Below are 19,966 nucleotides of genomic sequence, written 5' to 3' on the forward strand. Positions count from 1 at the left end.
GGCGGGAGCCAGGCCCGCGGTGCGGGGCGGGCAATGGGGCTCCGGCGCCGCCGCCCGTGAGGGACCGCAGCGTTCATGGTGAGCGGAGCGGGGCAGCCGCGGGCGCGGGGGTCGGCGCCGGCGGGATGGGCGGGCGCGGACTCGGACGCTTGTGGGCGAACCCGGCCTCGTCCGCTTCTCAGTCGCCTCTCCGAGTCCGGGGGAGAACCAGCTAACCGGGAAGGGGATTCTCTTTGTGCGAGGCGGGGCTCCGCCGGGGAGGAAGGCGGCAGCACGGCTCTGCCGGGTGTTCGGGGTGCCGGAGCGTGGGGGCTGCCGGCTGGAGCCCGGCGGTGCCGGCCATCCCTCCTGCCCTGCGCTGCTGCCGCCCGCGGAGCCAGAGCCCCGCAGCCTGGCGTCTGCCGCTCCGGCACCCGGCATGAATATTTCATACTCGGCTCTGTCGGAAAGTGGCTGCATTTAAACACGCAGGGCCAAAACAAGATGACCTTGATAGAGCAGTTTGTGTTATTGTAGGTTCAGTTCTGCCGTGCTGCTGGTGCTTGGGGAGGCTTGGGGCGTGCGGGAGGTCCCACAGCACTCTCCCGGCTAGAGCAGCTGGTCTTTCAGCGCTTGCCCTGCGTTCTGGAGGGTTATTTGCGTCTCTCGGTAGAGGTTGTTGAAGATCGCTTTGTAGGTTGGCTTGTGTTTTTTTAAGAATCGCAGAGGATCAGCACAGTCAGAGCTTCTTGCTTCTTAACTGCAAAGCTGGCAGCTTCCACCCAGAATTAAACTTGGTTTCAGGAGGCGTGTTTCTGTGGGTTTTCTTTGTTTGGTTTGGATTATTTAAATCAGTGCTTTCATCTACAGCACGCTCTTATTAGAACATCTTCAAACCCTAGTTTAGCTCTTGTGAACAGCTAAAGGTGAAACCTGGAAGAAAGCCTAAATGATTCCAGTGATAAGGCTGTATTTTAAATTGCAAACGGTCAGCTCATCCTAAGTTGATCCTAAAATTAACTTGCAACCATCTCAGGTTAGTAACCTCTAATTGCAGCATAGCATTTAAACAGATCCTGAATTATTTGTACCTGTGAAAGATTCGAGTCTGGTTTAAAAGAAAAAGCTTAAAATGAGCTATTGTGTAGCTCAGCCTATTGCAATATGCCTGTATGTGCAAATACTTGTACTTGCTCAGTCAGCAGATAGTCTTAATATGAGTTTGTGGAGGCTTCAGTGTGCTTCATTGCTTTATCATACATTGTGCTCTGAAATTGCATTCTCTTCTCACTTGGAGTAAAAGATAATTTTAATGAGCTTTTGTTTTCTGTGAATTTTGGGGTGTTTGGTTTTTGGGGTGGGAGGTTTTGTTTTGTTGGGTTTTTTTGTATTTTCCTTAATAAAAAGCAGTCTTGTAGATAATATCACAAGACGACGTTTTTATTCTTTTTTGGCTACCACTGAAAAGGATGAAATTTGTACAAAGAAATCATACTTGTAATCTGATCAAATGTGCCACTCCCATTTTTGTGCTGGTCTGGCTTTTTTACTGGAGGGTAGTGCTGAGTAGAACACCAGTGAATACTTGCTGAAATGCAGGGTGGGCTTTGGCTCTTCTGAGAGGTTTGCGTAATTGTACTGATGTGCTGATACTGTAACTAGCCATCCATATTTAGAAATAAAACATTTTCTTAACCAAGAAATTCTTGTAAGGAGATGTGTAGTGCTGATCTGGAGAACTTTGTGCTTAGCTGAAAGGGATTTCCAAATCAATTTGGGTGTTCAGAATAAAATTCCCATTGCAGCCCATTGTGGACATTCTTTTCTCACTTCCCAAAAGCAATTTTTTTCTCCAGTTGTCTTTCAATGAAAGAAGACCCTGAATATAATTTTCATAAGTCAAAATTAAGCAGCTTCACTGGAAATTCTGCTATAATAAACATTGGGTAAATATGTTTTAATGTTAAATTCTGAGATGTTTTACGGAGTAAGAAAGGTTAATATTTGACTATGTTAATTTGTACAAAAGGGCTCATTAAAAATTAGTCTCTTAATAGAGATTGGGATAACAGAATGAAGCAAATGGCTTTTCTATCAGCATAGTGGATTTACTCTGCAGCTGGTGCAGCTGAGCCCATTGTGATGGTGCACTTACACACTGGTCACTCTCAGTTGTTTGTTGGTGCAAGTGACCAGTGTAAGCCTGTGCTTTCTGAATATGTTCTCTATCTCAATACCTTTTATATAGTATTATTTTGCTTATTTTCTTTCTGGAGGGTTTTTTAGTGAATGGCTTTGTCAGCATGAGCACGATCCCTTTACAAAGCTAAGTACTAGTCCATAGTTTAAATTCATTTTCCTTGGTTCTTTTCCTTGTTTTCCAACTGATGTCATGCACAGCAGTATTAGCTGGTATTAATGAGCCAGACATTCCAAATTCATGACCATGTTTCCCATTACAGCAATGTAGTCATCATAGGATTGATTGTTGAGGCAGTGCCCAGTTAATAGACAAGGGAAAATAGGGATTTTCTGTGTCCTGAGGGCTGCACAGACCTGTATCCATGAGTCCCACGGAAGTAGTTTGAGCTAGGATTGAACTGTGCAACACAGAGTAGAAGAGCAGGGCTGTGTTGGTCCACATTCATTGCATCGTGTCTTGTTTTCATCCATCCCCTTTTTAAGGTGTGACAGCCTTTCTGGAAGGGATGAATCCCGTTTTAGTGCTGAATGTACTTCTTTGGTTGGAAACACTGTATCTATTGCTCCAGGAAATTTTGATGAAATGGAGAGGTTAGGTTGAGAGAAAGAAAGCAGTACCATCTGAGGAACTCTTTGTGCTAGCAGGAAAAGATCTATGGCTGGAGCACTCTTCATAGTGCTCATTGATAGTGCACATTTGTGTTTTTCTAAATTTTATTTTAATAGAAATGGGATAAAAAGTTGTGCATTAAAGCCTTTGAGTTTTGGAAGTGGCAAGAATCATTATAAAGTTGAAAGTAGAAGTAACTACATATAACGTGGATGTGATTTTTCCTTAGGACTGTTTGACCATGTTTGTTGTTTGTGCATCACTGATACTTTGCATATTTAATGTTTGCTGTAATACTTCAAGCACTGTAGTAGATGGAAGTTGTGTAAAGGTTGTTTTATCCCATTAGGTCATGGGTTTAGTATACTTTCTTTTAAACCAGTGTTTGTAGGAAAAGTAGAAATAAAATGGTACCTGAATGCCCAATCCTCTCCTATAGGTCAGGATGATGCAGTCATTAAGGGTAGAAGGACCCTGAGGGGTGAACTCTCCTCTCAGGACAGAGTCTGCTTAAACCAGGTTCTCAGGGCTCATCCACCTGAGCTTTGAATGCTTTCAAGGTCAGGAGTTCTGTCACATCTCGGGCAACTTGTCCCAGTGCTCAGCTCCTCTCCCTACAAAGCCTTTTCCTCTGGAAGCTGAGCAAGCCTGGTTCTCCTGGCCTCTCTTCATGTGGCACTTGCTCCACACCCTGACACCTTGATACCTCTCTGTTAGTCTTGCTCCAGTGTGTCAGTGTCTGATTCCAGACACGGGTTAACATGTTATGCTCTATTGTGATTTAGGATTGTCCAAAGCATTGTACTAAGTGTGGTCTTTCAACTAACAGTGATTTTAACCTGTTTTTCTCTCCCCACTGTTGAGGTGTTGCATATGAAAACAGCTTGCATAGGAGAAATCTTACAATGAGATTTTAAGACATGGAGTTTGTGGTCATTTTTTACTTTAGTTTGAAAACTGTGTAAATTTTTTTAAAAAAAAAAATGTATTTTTAATATTGTAGTCCTTATTTTGGTTCTATTTTTGTACCTCAGAAAGTACCTGCTATTTGTAAGGTCCTTCTTAGTAATACTTTGTAAAAACAGGCTGTCAGCCAGAGGAACTTAAGATGTTTTTACAAACAGAATAGAAAAACCCATCAAGATTCACTCATGAATATAAATTTTGTCAGTGTTGAGGTTGCTCTAGTTGAAAAGCTTCAAAGGGACTGCAGTAGGGCTGAGATGTGAAAGCATTATCCTGAAAACTTTTGTATGTCCCTTTTTAAATTCTCAAGTGCATCATCTTGGTGCTCTCCACTCGTGTAAGTTTCCCTGTCTTTTTCTTCTCTAGGAATATGAAGAAAAAACTGGACGAGCTCAGAGACCACTCTCTCCTAAACAGAATGTGAGGAAGAATCTTGATTTTGAACCACTCTCCACTACAGCACTTATTTTAGAGGACCGACCAGCGTAAGTTTTGGAAGTAAGACAGTGAGGGTCTCTTTAAAACCTAGCAAGTATTTTCTAACTCAGTGTATTTGTTTACTCTAACTTCAACAGATAATATAAAATCTAAAATAGATTTTTTTTTCAGACTAGTGAATATGATATTGGGCTGATTATGAGAAAAATTATTCAAACAGAAAGAACTTTATTTTATAATAAAAGCAATGGCTTTTTGTGAAGGGAGTTAATTAGGATAGCAGAGCTTTAGTTTTGAGTAATTCTACCTCCTAAACATGATTAAGGGGTTTTTATTTTCCATGAGATAACCTAAGTATAAAAACAAAGCTGGTGTATGCTAAAGAAATTGAGAAGCAAGAATACAATGTCCTGTTTACACAGAGAAAGACCACACCTCTATAAATAATGAAACAGTATAGTGATTGCTCTGCAGGGAGTTCAGCATCACATTTTAAGGGTTGTCAAGCACTTGATGACTTGTTTCATGCCTTTTACTGCAAAGAGATTTTTGCATATGCAGAGTGACTCCAAAGCCATTTACCGGCAGCTGCTTTACCGTGTTTTTCTCCTGAATTACACAAATTCAGTCATGCTTAGTCAGTTTATGATTATGAATGTGAGCTGGCTTTATGGGCATGACATTTGCATTTTTAGTGTAGCTGTGCATTGGTGTGAAGAGCTGGCATAACGTAGATCTGTGCTTTTGTCAACAAACCTGCATGAAAAATGCTCACATCAAAGTAGTGTAATTGTAGGGTTACTTAAGGACTTTTCTGGCTTGGCTGATGGACTGTGTGGCAAGACAATGAGAGATGCAAAATAAAAGAGTGATTATTTGTTATAGCAGGCTTTGTTATGTACAACTGGAAGCAAACGTGCTAGCTGATCTCTTGTATTTAAAACCTGTCTGTTAAAAATCTCTTTTTTGTGGGATGATCTGAGTAGTACAGTGTTCAGACAGATGGAAGTTAGTGCTACATTACAGGAGAATGTTCAAATTTTGCTTTCTTTCCTACTGTTGATAGAATGCAGAACTTGTAGCAGAAAGGTTTTTTAAAATTGAAGACAATTGAAACATTGCTTCTTTCATCTAATGGAAAACTGCTCTAGACAGCTGTGCTGTCATTTGACTCTTACTGAGGAATTTGTTTAACAAAATTTTTAATTGTTTATCTACAGTTTGCATACTATTTTTTTATGTTTACCTATTAGTCTTTGAGTAGTTTCCTTTTTAAGACTTCACAGAGAAAATTGGAGTGAGATTATTTTTTTTTTAAATACCTGCTCTTGATTTCATGCTCATTTGTAGGGCTTAGGTAAAACTTCCCAGTAAAAAAATCAATAAATATTCTATAGTGCCTCTAGCTTCAACTGGAAAAAGCATTAGTTGAATTTTAATAGACACTAAACACCATCTCACATGTATGTTGGCAATGTTAAGACATAGAGCCAATTATTTGTGTGGTAGAATTTAATTTAGCAATACTTGACTTCTTTCATCTGGTTTTCCTTTCCAAACTTCCCCTAACATAAATAATTTTTAAAGACTTGGATTTAGAAAAAAAAAAAGGAGATCAATTACCAAAGTGAAGCTGGAAAAAGAGTAGATTGGTCTCTCTGGTTAGCAAACCAACATTTCACCAAAGTGAAAATTTACTTTTGTTTTTCTAATAACAATTTGGAAAAATACTCATGAGCCTGTATCACATGCTTATGTGTACATTACAGGTACTGTGATTACATAAATAGCAATGCCTGTTAACTATTAATGATGTTGGGGGATGTCATCTGCCTGATGAGTGACACCTTACAGGAACATGAAAGTGAATTTTTTCATAGCTTTTCTATTAACCAAAGATATAAACTGTTCTAGGAATAAAATACAGTGTTCTACAATACAGAAGAACAAAATTGTTAGTCATTTCCTGTTTTGCTGATCCTTTAGTTGTAAGAGATACGTATGGTTATGTTAATGACAAATATGATTAGCTGAAAGGTCGTGTGTTCCGACACATGAATGCATGCATTTGTATGGCAGAGCCTCAATCACAAATCAAAATGTTTTGTTAGAATTAATAAGTGGAGAATATTGAGGATGACTCCAGTTAAGTCTTTACAGTAGAAATGAGGTTTCAGAGAGCAGAGGAGGAAAGGCTGGGTTAGGGAGTCATCATGTGTGGGTAAAGAAAGTTGAGGATGTAACTCTTAGACAAGGTGAACAGTAAGAAAGAGTACAGTCCTTCCCAGTTCAAATCAAAACCAGCCAGCTTTGTATATACCAGTATATTTTCTTTATGAAGAACTTCATGAAGTGGGTTCAGTTGGTTTAATAATAAAAATGCTGAAATTAACAAATGTAAGGAAATTACTCAGCGTATTTTGTGTATAAACGTAGTCATAGCTGGTCAGTGTTCTTCCCTTCTGCTGACTCTGGCAAAAAAAAGATTCTTTCCAAGGATCTGTTGTTCTGCTCTTTGAATGGATATTTTGACAGGAAGCAGAGTGTGCTTTTCGCTTAGAAGTGTCTAGAATTTTATTTAGACAGTCATGCCAACTCTAAATATTATTTTTTTAGGAACCTTCCTGCAAAACCAGCAGAAGAAGCTCAGAAACACAGGCAACAGTACGAAGAAATGGTGGTTCAAGCAAAAAAAAGAGGTGATGGAATTTCTTGTCTTCAGAGGGGAAAATATAGGGGTATTTCTAAACCTGGAATGCACTTGTGTCAGTCTGTTGCTCTGTAATGTGAGGGATTTCTGCTTCCTCTCAAAGATTCATCACTCCCAAGAGAGGAGCAAAGGTTTTTTTGTTGAAAAGCTCAGCCCCAAGCTGAAAAGAAAATTGTCCTAGAATCCAGCAGGAAAAAATTTTTCAATCCGTAACTTAAATGAGTGACACCTATTTGTGGGTTTAAAAACTTAGTAATATATTGAAGTAGATTGTTGGTCAAATTAGTGAAGACTGGACTTAAAACTTCAGGATATTTGTCAGTTTCATGATGGAAGCAACCTGTTCAGGCTGTAGTACATAAACACATAATTTTCCACATAGGAAAATGTATGCAATTATGTTCATTTTAAGTGAGAGACTATCAAATTTACAGCTTTCTCAAGGATTTGCTCATAATTTCTTGCCTGATATTTTTCACTGAAGTGTCTTAGTAATACTGTACCATGAACATGAGGTAGAGGTGATGGTTGTGGTTTCTTTTGGCTGATATTTTTGACCATCTGGGTTTTCTAATTCAAAACAAGCATTGCAATAATAGGAGATTCAGACTTGGGTTTTGCATCCAATGGAAGCTACTGGAAGTGTATTTTTCCAGCTGGCCAGACCCTTGAACTGTATGAAACAGTGAAAAGGTATTTGAACACAGGACTTAACTGCAGAATGCAAGTGACACACTAATAGAAGTATCCTCTTGTGATTTTGAACATCATATACCCACCAGTGAAGTTCTAACTTCATGTGACTTCTGTTCAATATATCTGCTACTGTATGTGTAGTCTAAAGGAGTTTCCCTGTTCTTTATTTGCATGGAGGGTGGGTGGGTTGGGGAAAACTGGATGAACGTTAGGTGATGGACCAGGTCCTTGTGCTGTCTTCACTCCAGAATAACTGGAGTAAGTTATTCTGTCCAGATAAATACCATGACAAACTCATTTTCCCTAAAGCCACTCCAGATGAGCAGCTTTGCAGGGTGATACATCGTCAAGATGTCAGGAGATTGAAGACTGTAAACTGTCTTGTTGGTTAGAGAAAAACTGAAAGCCTTGCAAGGAGCTTGTATCAGAGCTGAAAACATTGAGGCAGTTGCTATGGTTCTGCTCAGGCAGTTTCTGTGGGGCTTGAAAGTGGATCCATCAGGTAAAATGTGTCCCTTCCAAAGACCTTGTTCATGGTGCTGCTGTTTTTCAGTGAGTTCTGCTTGCCAGGTGAGCACCTCCTCATACTGTAGACAGCATGTGGATGCACCCATGTCCTGCTGTAGAGAGTGCCTGCATTTGTTTAACAAATTTGCCAGTGGAAAAAACAGTAATTGATAATGCAGGAAGAAATACTGAATGATAATTCAAACTGCAAAGTATATCTAAACCAGACATGAAATGTTTTCTTCTTAGTGAGCTGAAGGTTTCCATTTGCTATATGTAACATTTAGGTTACCCATATATGAAGTAGCATCAAAAATGTGGCTCTTGTGATTTCTTGACAGTATACCTAAGTTGTAATAGAAGAATGAAAACAAAATAAAAATTTGTATTCATTTGCCCTGTAGTTTTGAGTCTGCCATAAAAGGGGTGGGGCTTTATTAGGAAATACTCTGACCTGTTCTACTAGGTGAGGCTGTTGACTGCCTGAGGTGTTAATTCAAAGTGAATAGTGTGGTTAGATTTAAGAGTCAAAAAAGTCATACATTATCCAGTTCCCATTGTCCCATCTGTAGAAAATGAAACTTACAGTTCCAGTTCATTCTTTATTCACATTTGCAATCACTGCTCAGCTTGCTGTGTGCTTGGGAATTTTTCACAATTTGAACAGTCCACTGTACTTTATGGTGAACACAGTGTGCTTTACATGATTGCACAGCCATGACTAACTGAGTATTTAGTTTCTGGTTTTATTAACTTAGAAAGGAAATTCCTTGTTTGCAGAGCTTAAAGAAGCCCAGAAGAGAAAGAAACAACTGGAAGAACGCTGTAAACTGGAAGATAGCATTGGCAATGCTGTTTTAACTTGGAACAATGAAATCTTACCCAACTGGGAAACTATGTAAGACAGTATGTTATATTGAGTTTTAATTAAAAATTGCAGTCTATATTCTGAAGAGAAGTTACAAAGTCAGAAAGCATAAATTTTAAATGATCTTGGAAGCTTTTGTTAGAAAATCATTCTTGAACAGCTACAAAAGAAATAAGCAACATCTTTATTTCTACAAGGTGGTTGGAAGTGAATGCAGTGCTGAGTCTTAGTACTTGTCTTTAATGAAAGCTCAAGATACTCAGAAACTCTGAAGCACTGGGGAGTGAGCTCTGGTAGAGAATGTAAAAGCATAAGGCATAGTACTTGAACATCATTAATTTATCAGAAATGAGCTTTCTTTGACTAAGCTGTTAATGTAATATCAGTGTAGATTTAGGTATGTGAATGGTTTATATGGTATATATGCTGGGATAATCAACTAAGGAAAGAGAAATAGGGAAAAAGTTATTTATATTGAATGCTAGAAGATTGCCTTCAAAGACATGGCACCTGCACTTGATAAAATACCTTGGTGATCTTTGCTAGTCATCTTAAAAAAAGCAGCCCCCAGTGCTCCAAATACAACCAGCACAGCATAAACTATAAACCAACAGCACTCAGAACTGCAATTTGCTTAACAATGGAATTCGGTTATCCTGAGAATATATATTAAAAAGATGGACAGAAGTTGTTGGAAAATGTGTTTCTGGACAACTGAAGTATAATAAACTAAGTCTAAACAAATTATATATTTACATGTTTGTCTTTAGTATTTGAAGATGCATCTGTTATGGTTGCTGTAAAAATTAGGTCACCTTTTCCATTACTGGTTTGTAAAGTCAGAAATTCCCCAATGTATTCACTGTTTTACATTTCAGTTTTCAGAATCTGCTGAAAGATAAACGAATTATTGTGGGTTTACCACTTTTCATTGGTGCTTAGGTGCTATTTTGCTCCTTCTGGGCTCTCAGATTGCTGAACATCAGCTGCATCCATTTCAAAGCTTTTTTTTTATTAAAATGTCTTTCAAGCTCCCACCTAAAAGTTAATCCTTGTCACATCTTTGTGCATTTTTCCAGAGGCATAGAACTGCAAAGATAGGTGGGAAGCTGCATGTCTTTGCACGGCAGGGTGATGGCAGAGGGTAGACTTTTCCGACTTGTTCTTAGTATTTAGTATTGTATGGAGCTGTCCAGTCTTTAGCATAGGCAGTGGCATAGGTGTGGACCTCTTTTCAATTTCTTTACTTTTTCCCTATGATTTTTCTAATCAAGTGTGGCTGCAGATTATGCACATTATGATTACTGTGCTTCTGTCAATATAAAGCCATTACATTGGAAGGAAGAAAGATTTCCTTTGCAGTTCAAAGCAAAATAGTACTAATGAATGGGTATGTGCAGATTCTATTTTACTTCTTGGGCCATTGATGTTCATCTTGGTTTGAATCCCATCAGCAGTGATAGGAGGATATATTTGCAATTGAGCTGGCAGTACAATATTTCTTAGAATGACCTGTTTTTCTTTAAACAGGTGTTGTTCGCGTAAAGTCCGAGAGCTGTGGTGGCAGGGCATTCCTCCGAGCGTGAGAGGCAAAGTCTGGAGCTTGGCAATTGGAAACGAGTTAAACATCACCCACGGTGAGGCTGCTGTTCTGTAGACATTCCTTACAAAGTGAAATAGCAAGGGGACATTCTTGTATCTGTTGTGGTGTGGATGTGAGGAGATGTTATCTAGTTATGCTTTTTTTGTGCTGCTTTGATGTGTTTTGTTCAAAAATATGGCGTTTTTTAATCTTGTAGCTAGTTCTAGGACTGCTGCTGTGAATTGTTTCGAAGTATTGGTGTCACTGTGTCTTGCTTTGATGTTGGGTGGAGATGGTCAGAATTAATGACTCCATTTTTTTTTTTCTTTTTGAAATGTAAAATTGTTGTTAATTTTGAAATGCCTATGAGTGTGTATAGTGTACTTCCTTTGGTTTGAAGGAAGACAACAGGTTTGTAAGAGGTTAACAGACCCCTGGCAAGATTTGTGCTTTGATTTGTGAGAATAGAAATAATCTATTACTTCTGAGTACAGAAAAATTCAGCTCTGAAAGACTAACAAGTAATTAATTCCAAGATGGAAACATGGTAGACTGCTTGTACTCCTGCTGTATTGTGCTGCTTTTCAGTGCATTGCTTAGTTACCTTGGGTATATTTCTTACCTAATTTGCTAGACTTTCCTAATTATCCATTCAGACTGTAATTTTGAACATCAGTGTTCTGCAAGAAAAAGCAAATATTTGAATGTAAAATGCAGCTTAGATTGCCTTTCCTTTTCACTTAATATGAAGTTACAGGTGAGTGGAACATGTCTTTTAAAACTGTAACCCAAGTAGAAGTTCTGCTATTGTTAATGCCAGGGCAGCATTGCCCATATGGTGGGTGGTTAGTGGACGTGAACATGTACAAATAGTGGACTTGGTTTTGTGTTTTTCTTTTTCCAGAACTATATGATATTTGCCTGGCTCGTGCCAAAGAGAAGTGGCGATCACTTAGTACAGGAGGGTCTGAAGTGGAATGTGAAGGTATGCTTTTTGTCAAGTATTTCTGCTCTGTTACAAAATAAGACATTTGTAAACTAGTTCCTTAAAATGAAATTTTAAGCAACATTAAAAAACCAGTTATAAAATTGTGTTCTGGTAAAAAGAAAACGTCTTTTTGTGAAAGCAAGGAATAGCTGTATTTTTCTCATTGAAATTCTGATGTCATACAAAACACACAAGTGTTTTTTATAAACAGTCTCTGGATACAGTTCTGTCCTACAAATTTGATGCATATTTGTAGGAAAACTACAAATAGTAGTTTGGAAGTTATCACTGGAATTGGAACACAAATACTTTTCTGCATCTATAGTTTTGGGATTGCAACTCAGGTTAGAGGAGAAAATTGCATTTTAGTCCCTTATTGCAACTTTGAGCTGAAGTCATTGGTGTGTTTCAGAGAGCAGCAGGTTGTGGTTTTTTTTGCAGATGAAGTAGTTTGAGATTTACTAATTGGAAGAGTTGACTGTTCTTGAGAGATTAGAAAGCTACATGCAAATGATTGAAATTGCCTTCAGAAAATAATTATACTGAACAGAGGAGAAAAAAAAAAGGACAACATTACATATTAGCATTTATAAACAGAAAAATATTTTTGATTGGAAATTCCCACTCTGTTCCTTTTAGTTTGTTTATATCTTATTTAAGATAGCACCCAGTATGTTTCCAGCTTCCTCTTGCACTTTATTTTCTGGAGTGTCAATGCTCATGTGATTGATGCTCATTGTCTATTGACAGCTTGCTCAGCAAACAGCAGTAGGTAATTCCCAAGTATACAGAACAAACAATAAGGCATCTTGATACCAGAATGAACACTAATGCTATAGAAATATACTTGGTACAGGATCTGTTTCAGTTATGGAGAGTGCATTATAGTATCAGTTACAAGATCTACAAAGGCTAAATGAACATGAAGCTAATAGGAAAGCTTTCACAGTAGTAGAGATAGGTGGCATCCACCACAGGCTGCTGCTTTAGGACTTCCCTCTTCCACCACAGATTTTTCAGAGGCAGCTACCTTAGGATCCAGTGGGAAGTCTTGTTGGTGGTGAGGGTCACAAGTTAACAGGCTTGTATCTGTCCAATGATTTGTCAGCAGATACAGAAAAAGTGCCTGACCTGCCTTGCCCTGTATCTTTTCCCACTTCGCTTCAAAACATATTGAGGGTCACTGCTCTAAGTCAGGATGTACTTTCTGCTTAGCCTGTCTGCTGAATATGGGGAATTGCCCTGTCTGTGGCCTTATTCCCTAGCATTCACATCAAAATACATGAACTGTGCAAAAGGTAAACCTTGCTGGAAAATGAAAACAAGAGCGAATGTTCACTGAATGTTTGTAATAAGTGCAGTAACTCTGGCTTTTGCAGATGCTGGATTTTCTGCAGCTGACAGAGAAGCAAGCTTGGAGTTAATAAAACTGGATATCTCAAGAACATTTCCTAGTCTCTGTATATTCCAACAAGTAAGCAATGTTAACTGTTGTCTTGACATGTTGGAGAAATGAAGTTTACATAATCTGGCCTGTCCCTTGGTTGGAACAGGCCATTGAGTTCTGAAGGAGCACACATCTCAAGAGGATAAAGTTCCTAGGGATTTTGGAAAACTAGAACCCCAAACTGTTTGGTAATCACTGTGATGTATATAACATAGTTCATGCTAGCTTCTGTCTGATGAAGTGATGTAGGTGAGTGTTCCAAAGTCAGTGAATCAACATTGCTGGTTATAAATACAGAGTGAGAGAGAACATCTCAAACAAATGGGACTGATTGGCCTTTTTTTGGTTTGAGGCAAAATTGATTTAGCTTGTATTGTTTTGGTGTGCACACCAGTGTGAACACCACTTTGGGTTTAGTCACTCAGTTTAATCAGATTTTGTCCTTCTCTGCACAGATTTCAGCAGCCCTATAAAAGGTTTAGATTGTGATAAATCAACATTTTTAGGCAAAATCTCCTTTTGGAAATTCTCAATCATTTACAGTACTCAGTGCAAGATATGGCAGCTGTTAATAGTCAGCAATGTGGATACTTTTTAGCTGTATATGTCCTTCTCACTATGCTCTTTCTGTGTTATGGCATACTGATGTTTTGACTGTTTTCTTCATGGTTGACTTTTGCCTTCAGTCTCAGAGACAATTATGTGGTTTGCATTATTGTTCTACTTCTTTGGCACTATTGCCAGAATGCTGCTGAGCTGGAAGGAATCTCTTAGGCTTGCATTCATCTTGTATAAGTATTTAATATCTAATCTATATATTGGATGAACTGTATGTATTTATAATAAATGGGGTTTGGAGAGTTGTTTCATTCTGTTAAAGCTAAAATTATTTGAAATAGTTCAGCTGTTCTAAGCTGGGAAAGAGTATTACTGCTACTTTGTCAGCAGTAATAGAGACCATCTGTAGCACTGAAGGTTTTTTAACATGCTTGTTGTATAATCAGATGTATTGTGCTGTTTTTGTTTAATTGTAGGGTGGTCCTTACCATGACACGTTGCACAGTATTTTAGGAGCCTATACTTGTTACAGACCTGATGTAGGCTATGTAAGTGAAGAATTTCTTTTTTCAGGGGTGGGGAGGGAGATATTTTTTTAGGAGGATGAAGGATTTTATTAATTAGTAATTTTTAGGCTTTTATTAAATGGTTTAGGGGGATTTGTATGTGCTTTTTTCTATTCCAGTACATGCTTCAGAAATTTATTTTGCTGGATTTAAGCATTTTACAGGTTAAATAATTGGAAAAATCCATATTTGTACTGAAAAGTGCATAATTTGAAAATTGGAATCAAAGACAAGGCATAGTTAAGTCCTTATTGTTAGTACCAGTCTTACTGAGACAGCTGTTGAATTGAAGTGATTGTCATTTCTGTGCCTTAGCACTGTGAGTTTCTCAACCAGTCTCTAAAGAAATGCCCATTGAAGCTACATGAGCTCAATCACAGTGTTTGAAGTAGTGATTATGAGAGGGCTGAGTGGATTTCATGTAGTCTCTGTATGCAGAGCAGGGTTGTGCAGAGAGGCTCATTCTTTATTGAGGAGCAGTTTTAGACAAGGCAAGTGTAGAGAGGGGATGTTCCTACTTTGTAGGTAGCACATAATGCTTGGCAAGAGCTGCTGAACATGGCTGCTGGGAAATGAGACAAAGGGCAGATAGCTGCTGTGCCTCATGTGGCACAGCAACAACCTGTTGTGTTGGGAAGGAGCTTGTTCCTCAGGTTTGCAGGAATGACAGTCACACCTTGCTCCACATGACTCACAGTGGCAGCACTGCAGCCTCCGGGTGAGAGAGGTTTGCCTGGATTCCACAACACTTTGCAGAGAAAGGGAACAATATCAGTAACACAAGAGGATAATCTTAAAATGGTTACTTACTTCAAAACACCTTATTGTTAAACCCCCCCCACTTTATTCTGTATATTTGAAAGTGTTGTCAACCTAGCCTATCCTAGGAGTCCAAATTAGAGCCTTTGAAAGAAGACAACATGGGAATTGTTAGCTTCCATGCACTGAACTTGTGATATCAAGGGACACATGGGTTTAAAAGTCCTACTCTTCTGAACATTTCTCAAGATGCAGCAGCTCAGTGAGTGCATTAAATACTAGTGAGCATGAGGATGAAATGAGGCAATATAATAGAATTACTGCTAAAAAGTAACTCTTCTCCTTTCTTCAGGTGCAGGGCATGTCATTCATAGCAGCTGTACTGATCTTGAACTTGGATACTGCAGATGCCTTCATTGCTTTTTCTAACCTTTTAAATAAGCCCTGTCAGATGGCATTTTTCCGTGTGGACCATGGCCTTGTAAGTATGCAAAAAAAAACTGTAATAAACATGCTGTGGATAATGTGTAGGAAAACTTAAAAAAAAAAATTAAAATTATCATTTCAGTGGCTTGGAAAAGAAATGAGAATTTATTAACATGCTTTATAAAAAAAAATCCCCAACACAGATATGCAGAATCTCTCACAACAGTCAAACCAAAGATCACCCTATCAGCCTTTTTGAACAAGACATGTGAATGAAATTGTTGAGTAGCTATTTTATGATGCTCAGAGAATAGTTATGAGAATATTACTGTAGGTGGTTTTTCAACAATGCTGCAGTTGAAAGCTGAAAGCATCTTAATGAAAGTGTCTTGAAAGTACTTTTTATCATAGGCTAATAGGTTGCTAAAAACAGACTGTTGCAGGGAGAAGCAGCTTTTCCATATCTTCCTGTAGCAGCTGTGTTTGAGTCCCACAGGCTGCTTTTCAGAGAAGGAATCCTCTCACCCCTCAAGTTTACACTGGGAGCTGATTCCCTTATTTTCTCTAGGGTCTCTAAAATTCCATGTCAGCAGGTACACTAGCAAAATAAGACACATCTCAGATGTGGTTTTAATTTACTTCAAAGGTATTTTTGTGTAAAATATATGGCATTCTGTATTTCTTTCTCATCTCTTAGCACTATGAAAGTAGGATCTGCCTCTTAAGAGTTCAAATGCAAGGAAAAAAGAGAATGGATTATGACAACAGTCACTGTTGTTGCTTAAAAAGTAGACACTAGAAATTCTATCAGTATTCCTGCTGGAAAAGTATTCCCTGTTCAGTCCCTGAATTTCATCAGTTGTAAAATACCATGGGGAAATGTGCCACAGGGCAGACAGCATTGCTAGGAGCAGCATCAGCTATCTCCATTACAGTACTTGGAAAAGGAGGAACATGCTCATGCATTCAGTGTGTAAATATGGTTTTTGTGAAGATGGTTTTGGAATTGAATTGGATAGAATAAGATAAATATTTTTCTAGCTGAGCTAGTGGGGTTTGCAATTCTTTCAGATAGTGCTGTTGGCCTGGCCAAATAGGGACTATGGGATAAATGTGTGCTTACAGAGGGCAGAGGTGGTGATACATGAAATATTAATGTCATGAAAGCAAACCCATGATTTGACAACACAAGGAAAATGTCATGTAATATTTCAAAGGGACTAGTGACACTTGAGTGAGACAGTTTTTGCTTTCTGTGGTGAACATACTGATCTGCAATCTATCAATGTAATATTTCAAAGGGACTAGTGACTGTCTTACTTGAGTGAGACAGTTTTTGCTTTCTGTGGTGAACATACTGATCTGCAATCTATCCTCATCTTTTTGTGTCAGTTTAATAAGCAAATGCTGATTTTTTTGTATAGTAAATTAATAAAAAATAATACCAGTGTAAGTTAGTTGTGTGAATAATAGTAATTTATGCAGGTTTATCTTGACTTCTTTTGTTGGTTAATTTTATTTAACAATTTAATTTTATTAAACAATATTTTTTTTCATTACCACTAAGGAAAAGTCTTGTTGAATGTTGATTTGATCAAAATAAGTGCTTGTACTGCTGCCCACATTGCTATCAATAGAAATGACTGTAGCAGCTATGTGTAAGGTCCTGCCTCTGCAGTACTTTTGAAAGTAGGAACTTCAGTAGAATTGTCTTATAGTGGTGCCAGCAGATTATTTTGGAAGTAGGGCTGTCTAATGCATTATCTGCCTCCTTTGTTATACTCACAGGTCTCATAGGTGCTTGGATTTCATGCATTTAAAAATCCACACTGGGAAGCTGTTTCAGGGGTACAGTTCTCTGAAGTGGGTTCCTGCATTTCTGGTGCCATGTTTGACCTGAAGCTGTTTCTCTGTAACTGACATTTCAGAGATTTCAGTAACTTCATTTATTTCTCTAGCATGCACCCATCTCTCATTGACTTAAAGCCTCATACTGACTGCCAGGCTCAGGTGTTTATTTGTCACTGTTAATGAAAGTAGTCCACCATCTGTCACTTCGTTCAGAGGAAATGGGAAGTACCTCTATAAGGACATCAAAAAACCCTGGGAGATAAACTTTTCTTTCTTTAAAAGGATTTCACTCAGAAGTCTCCAAAAGGATCCCTTTTCCCTTTACTGCCATGATGTTTTGGGGAGAAGTATGCTGTTGCAAGTCACATTTTGAAGAAATCAAATCTTCATTCCTTTTATTGGGATTTGTATTACTGAATCATTCAAGGACTTTGCTTAACTTTTCTCCCTATAGTATTAGGGACAGTGATTAAATGATCTTTTGTTTTTAACTCTTACTTGAATTGGAAGATATTTTAACATGTTCTCTCTTATGAAATTTGACTAAATACTTGAATTCTAAAATAGCATCAAAGTCTTTGTGCTAAAAGCAATGAAGTTCAGGGGTTATAATGTCAGAGAGTTACAAACTGTTTCTCTTGCATAGATGTTTTGTCTCAGTCTTTGAATTTTTGTGTGAAACTTGTATCTTCCTTTTTGCAAAAGAAATACCTATTATCTAAACGTAGAGTGTATAGTATTATGTTGGTATTAGACTATTAGAATAGCTTTGGTATTAGATTGTGTGATTTATGACTGGAATATACTGGATTCTTCACTGTTGCTGTGGAGTATTAACATTATTTTAGTTTTGTGTTTCATTACGTTCCATTGTGTCTTGGATTTTATTCAGTATAATATTAAATTACTGCCACAAGCATAAAACACCATTCTCTTATAATTATTTTGAGAAATCAGCCAAAAACTTCTCTCCTGCTGGTATTTTTCTTTCTAAAGGAAGCTGGCCAAGACCCAAAGAAAATGGTACATTGTGTAGTATGAGAATGGTATATAGAGTGGATATTAAATTCTTAGTGCTTGCAGATGCTGCCTTTTATGTAAACACTTAGCTCTTTATAGTATCATGTAATTCATTGATCCTATTTTTGAGAGTGTTAATCCTACAACAGATAATACATTTAAGCTTATTAATAAACACAGCTAACTGCTTGTTTTCTCCCTGTTATATTTTCCCAGATGTTGACTTATTTTGCTGCATTTGAGGTATTCTTTGAAGAAAATCTGCCAAAGTTATTTGCCCACTTCAAAAAAAATAACTTAACTCCAGACATCTATCTAATTGACTGGTAAGACATTGAAAGAGTAATTGCTAATTTGTGTGACATACAGCTCTGTGTCAGTGTTGATGACAGAAATGGAAATGTTCTTACCTGGTTTAATATTGTTCTAAGACTGAGGCTTTATTTTTTGTTCAGTACTTGAGTTGTCAGTCCCAATCATTCCCACATACTTCTGTGATGTTTATAATTTGCCTAACCTTTATTACTGTACTTGTGTTAAGTTGGAAGCTTATTTTGAAATAATGCTGACCTGAGAAAATTTGTCTGTTGCATGTGCAGGTGTGCACCGGGGTTGTCTATTCAGAAAACATTTCCGGTCTTGCATGTGAAGTGTATACTTTGTCCTGCACAGATCAGGAAAAGCATAATTAAAACATTTGTCCATACAACGTAAAACTCAAAGCTACAGAAAAGCTATTCCACTTAGCAGATGGGCAATTAGAATATTTTTATTAGACAAAACTGTGTTTCCTTTAAGTTCTAGTATAATCACAACATTTTCCTTAGAGAGGAAAAAAGACAAAGATCTTATTTGCACTTCTGCCAAATTTCAGTGAGGTATTATGTATTCCACATTGAGCATTTGCATTTATCCCTGTCAGACCTTGGTTTGGGGCAGTTAAAAAGTTGCTTTTCAGAAAGACTTGGTTGTCAGTTTTGGGATGACATGAATGATTCTTTGTGAAAAATTGGTTTGCCCTTACATAGTCGACAGTTTCTTCTGTTCTCAGGTACTTGACAAATACCTTAAGTAAAAGAACAAATGCCCAGTGGTAACATTGGGATCTTTTTCTTGAGATTAATAAGCTGTTCTTTTGGAAAATATCTGTAGTGTTAATACATAATACATAAATAATTTTATCTGAATGTCTTTGGCAGTACCCTGATCTTTAAGACCTGGTTAGTAGCATTCAACATGTGGCTGATCTCTTAGACAAACACAGATTTAAAGTAAATCTGTCCAATACAAGCTTGAAGTTTGAATACATTAATTTTCATAAGATCATAGAATTTCTGAGGTATTGGAACAGTCCTCTGAGATCATCTAATCTAAACCCACTGCTCAAAGCTCGGTGAATGAGAGCAGCTTGCTCAGGACCTTGTCCAGTTGGGTTTTGAGTATCTTCAAGGAACAACACTCCACAGTCTCTTCAGACAACTGTTCCAGTATTCAACCACCCTTGTGGTTAACAAGATTTTTACTTTCTTATGTTTAAAACGAAAATTCCTGTATTTCATTTTGTGCGTGTTGGTTCTTGTCCTTTTGCTGGATACACTGGATACAACTGTTTCTGTCTTGTTTTCATCCTCCTACCAAGTGTTTTTAGATATTTAGGTCCAAGCCATCTCTTCTCCAGCTGAACAGTACCAGCCTGCTCAGCCACTCCCTCTGTATCACATGTCCAAGCCTTTCATCACATTCATGGTGAGCTGGACTTGCTCCAGTATATCCACGTCTCTCTTGTACTGGGA

General features: G+C 38.0%; 1 protein-coding gene across 2 annotated transcripts in view; it reads left to right on the plus strand.

The window, feature by feature from the left end:
• The window catches only part of TBC1D14 (TBC1 domain family member 14), a 65,018-nt gene that overhangs the window by 31,984 nt on the left and 13,068 nt on the right, over positions 1–19,966 (plus strand). Inside the window, exons 1-10 of one of the 2 annotated variants that reach the window (XM_039728909.1) lie at positions 1–78; positions 4,124–4,242; positions 6,812–6,894; positions 8,889–9,006; positions 10,507–10,613; positions 11,463–11,543; positions 12,926–13,020; positions 14,028–14,099; positions 15,229–15,357; positions 18,390–18,499. In XM_039728909.1, coding sequence (XP_039584843.1) covers positions 76–78; positions 4,124–4,242; positions 6,812–6,894; positions 8,889–9,006; positions 10,507–10,613; positions 11,463–11,543; positions 12,926–13,020; positions 14,028–14,099; positions 15,229–15,357; positions 18,390–18,499 — 917 coding nt within the window. In that variant the 5' untranslated portion in view covers positions 1–75. The remainder of the gene's footprint in view (positions 79–4,123; positions 4,243–6,811; positions 6,895–8,888; positions 9,007–10,506; positions 10,614–11,462; positions 11,544–12,925; positions 13,021–14,027; positions 14,100–15,228; positions 15,358–18,389; positions 18,500–19,966) is intronic. The other variant, XM_039728908.1, reaches the window with a different exon arrangement.

Source organism: Passer montanus, unplaced genomic scaffold (assembly GCF_014805655.1).
Source record: "Passer montanus isolate IOZ18808 unplaced genomic scaffold, ASM1480565v1 scaffold67, whole genome shotgun sequence".
NCBI classification, from domain to species: Eukaryota; Metazoa; Chordata; class Aves; order Passeriformes; family Passeridae; genus Passer; species Passer montanus.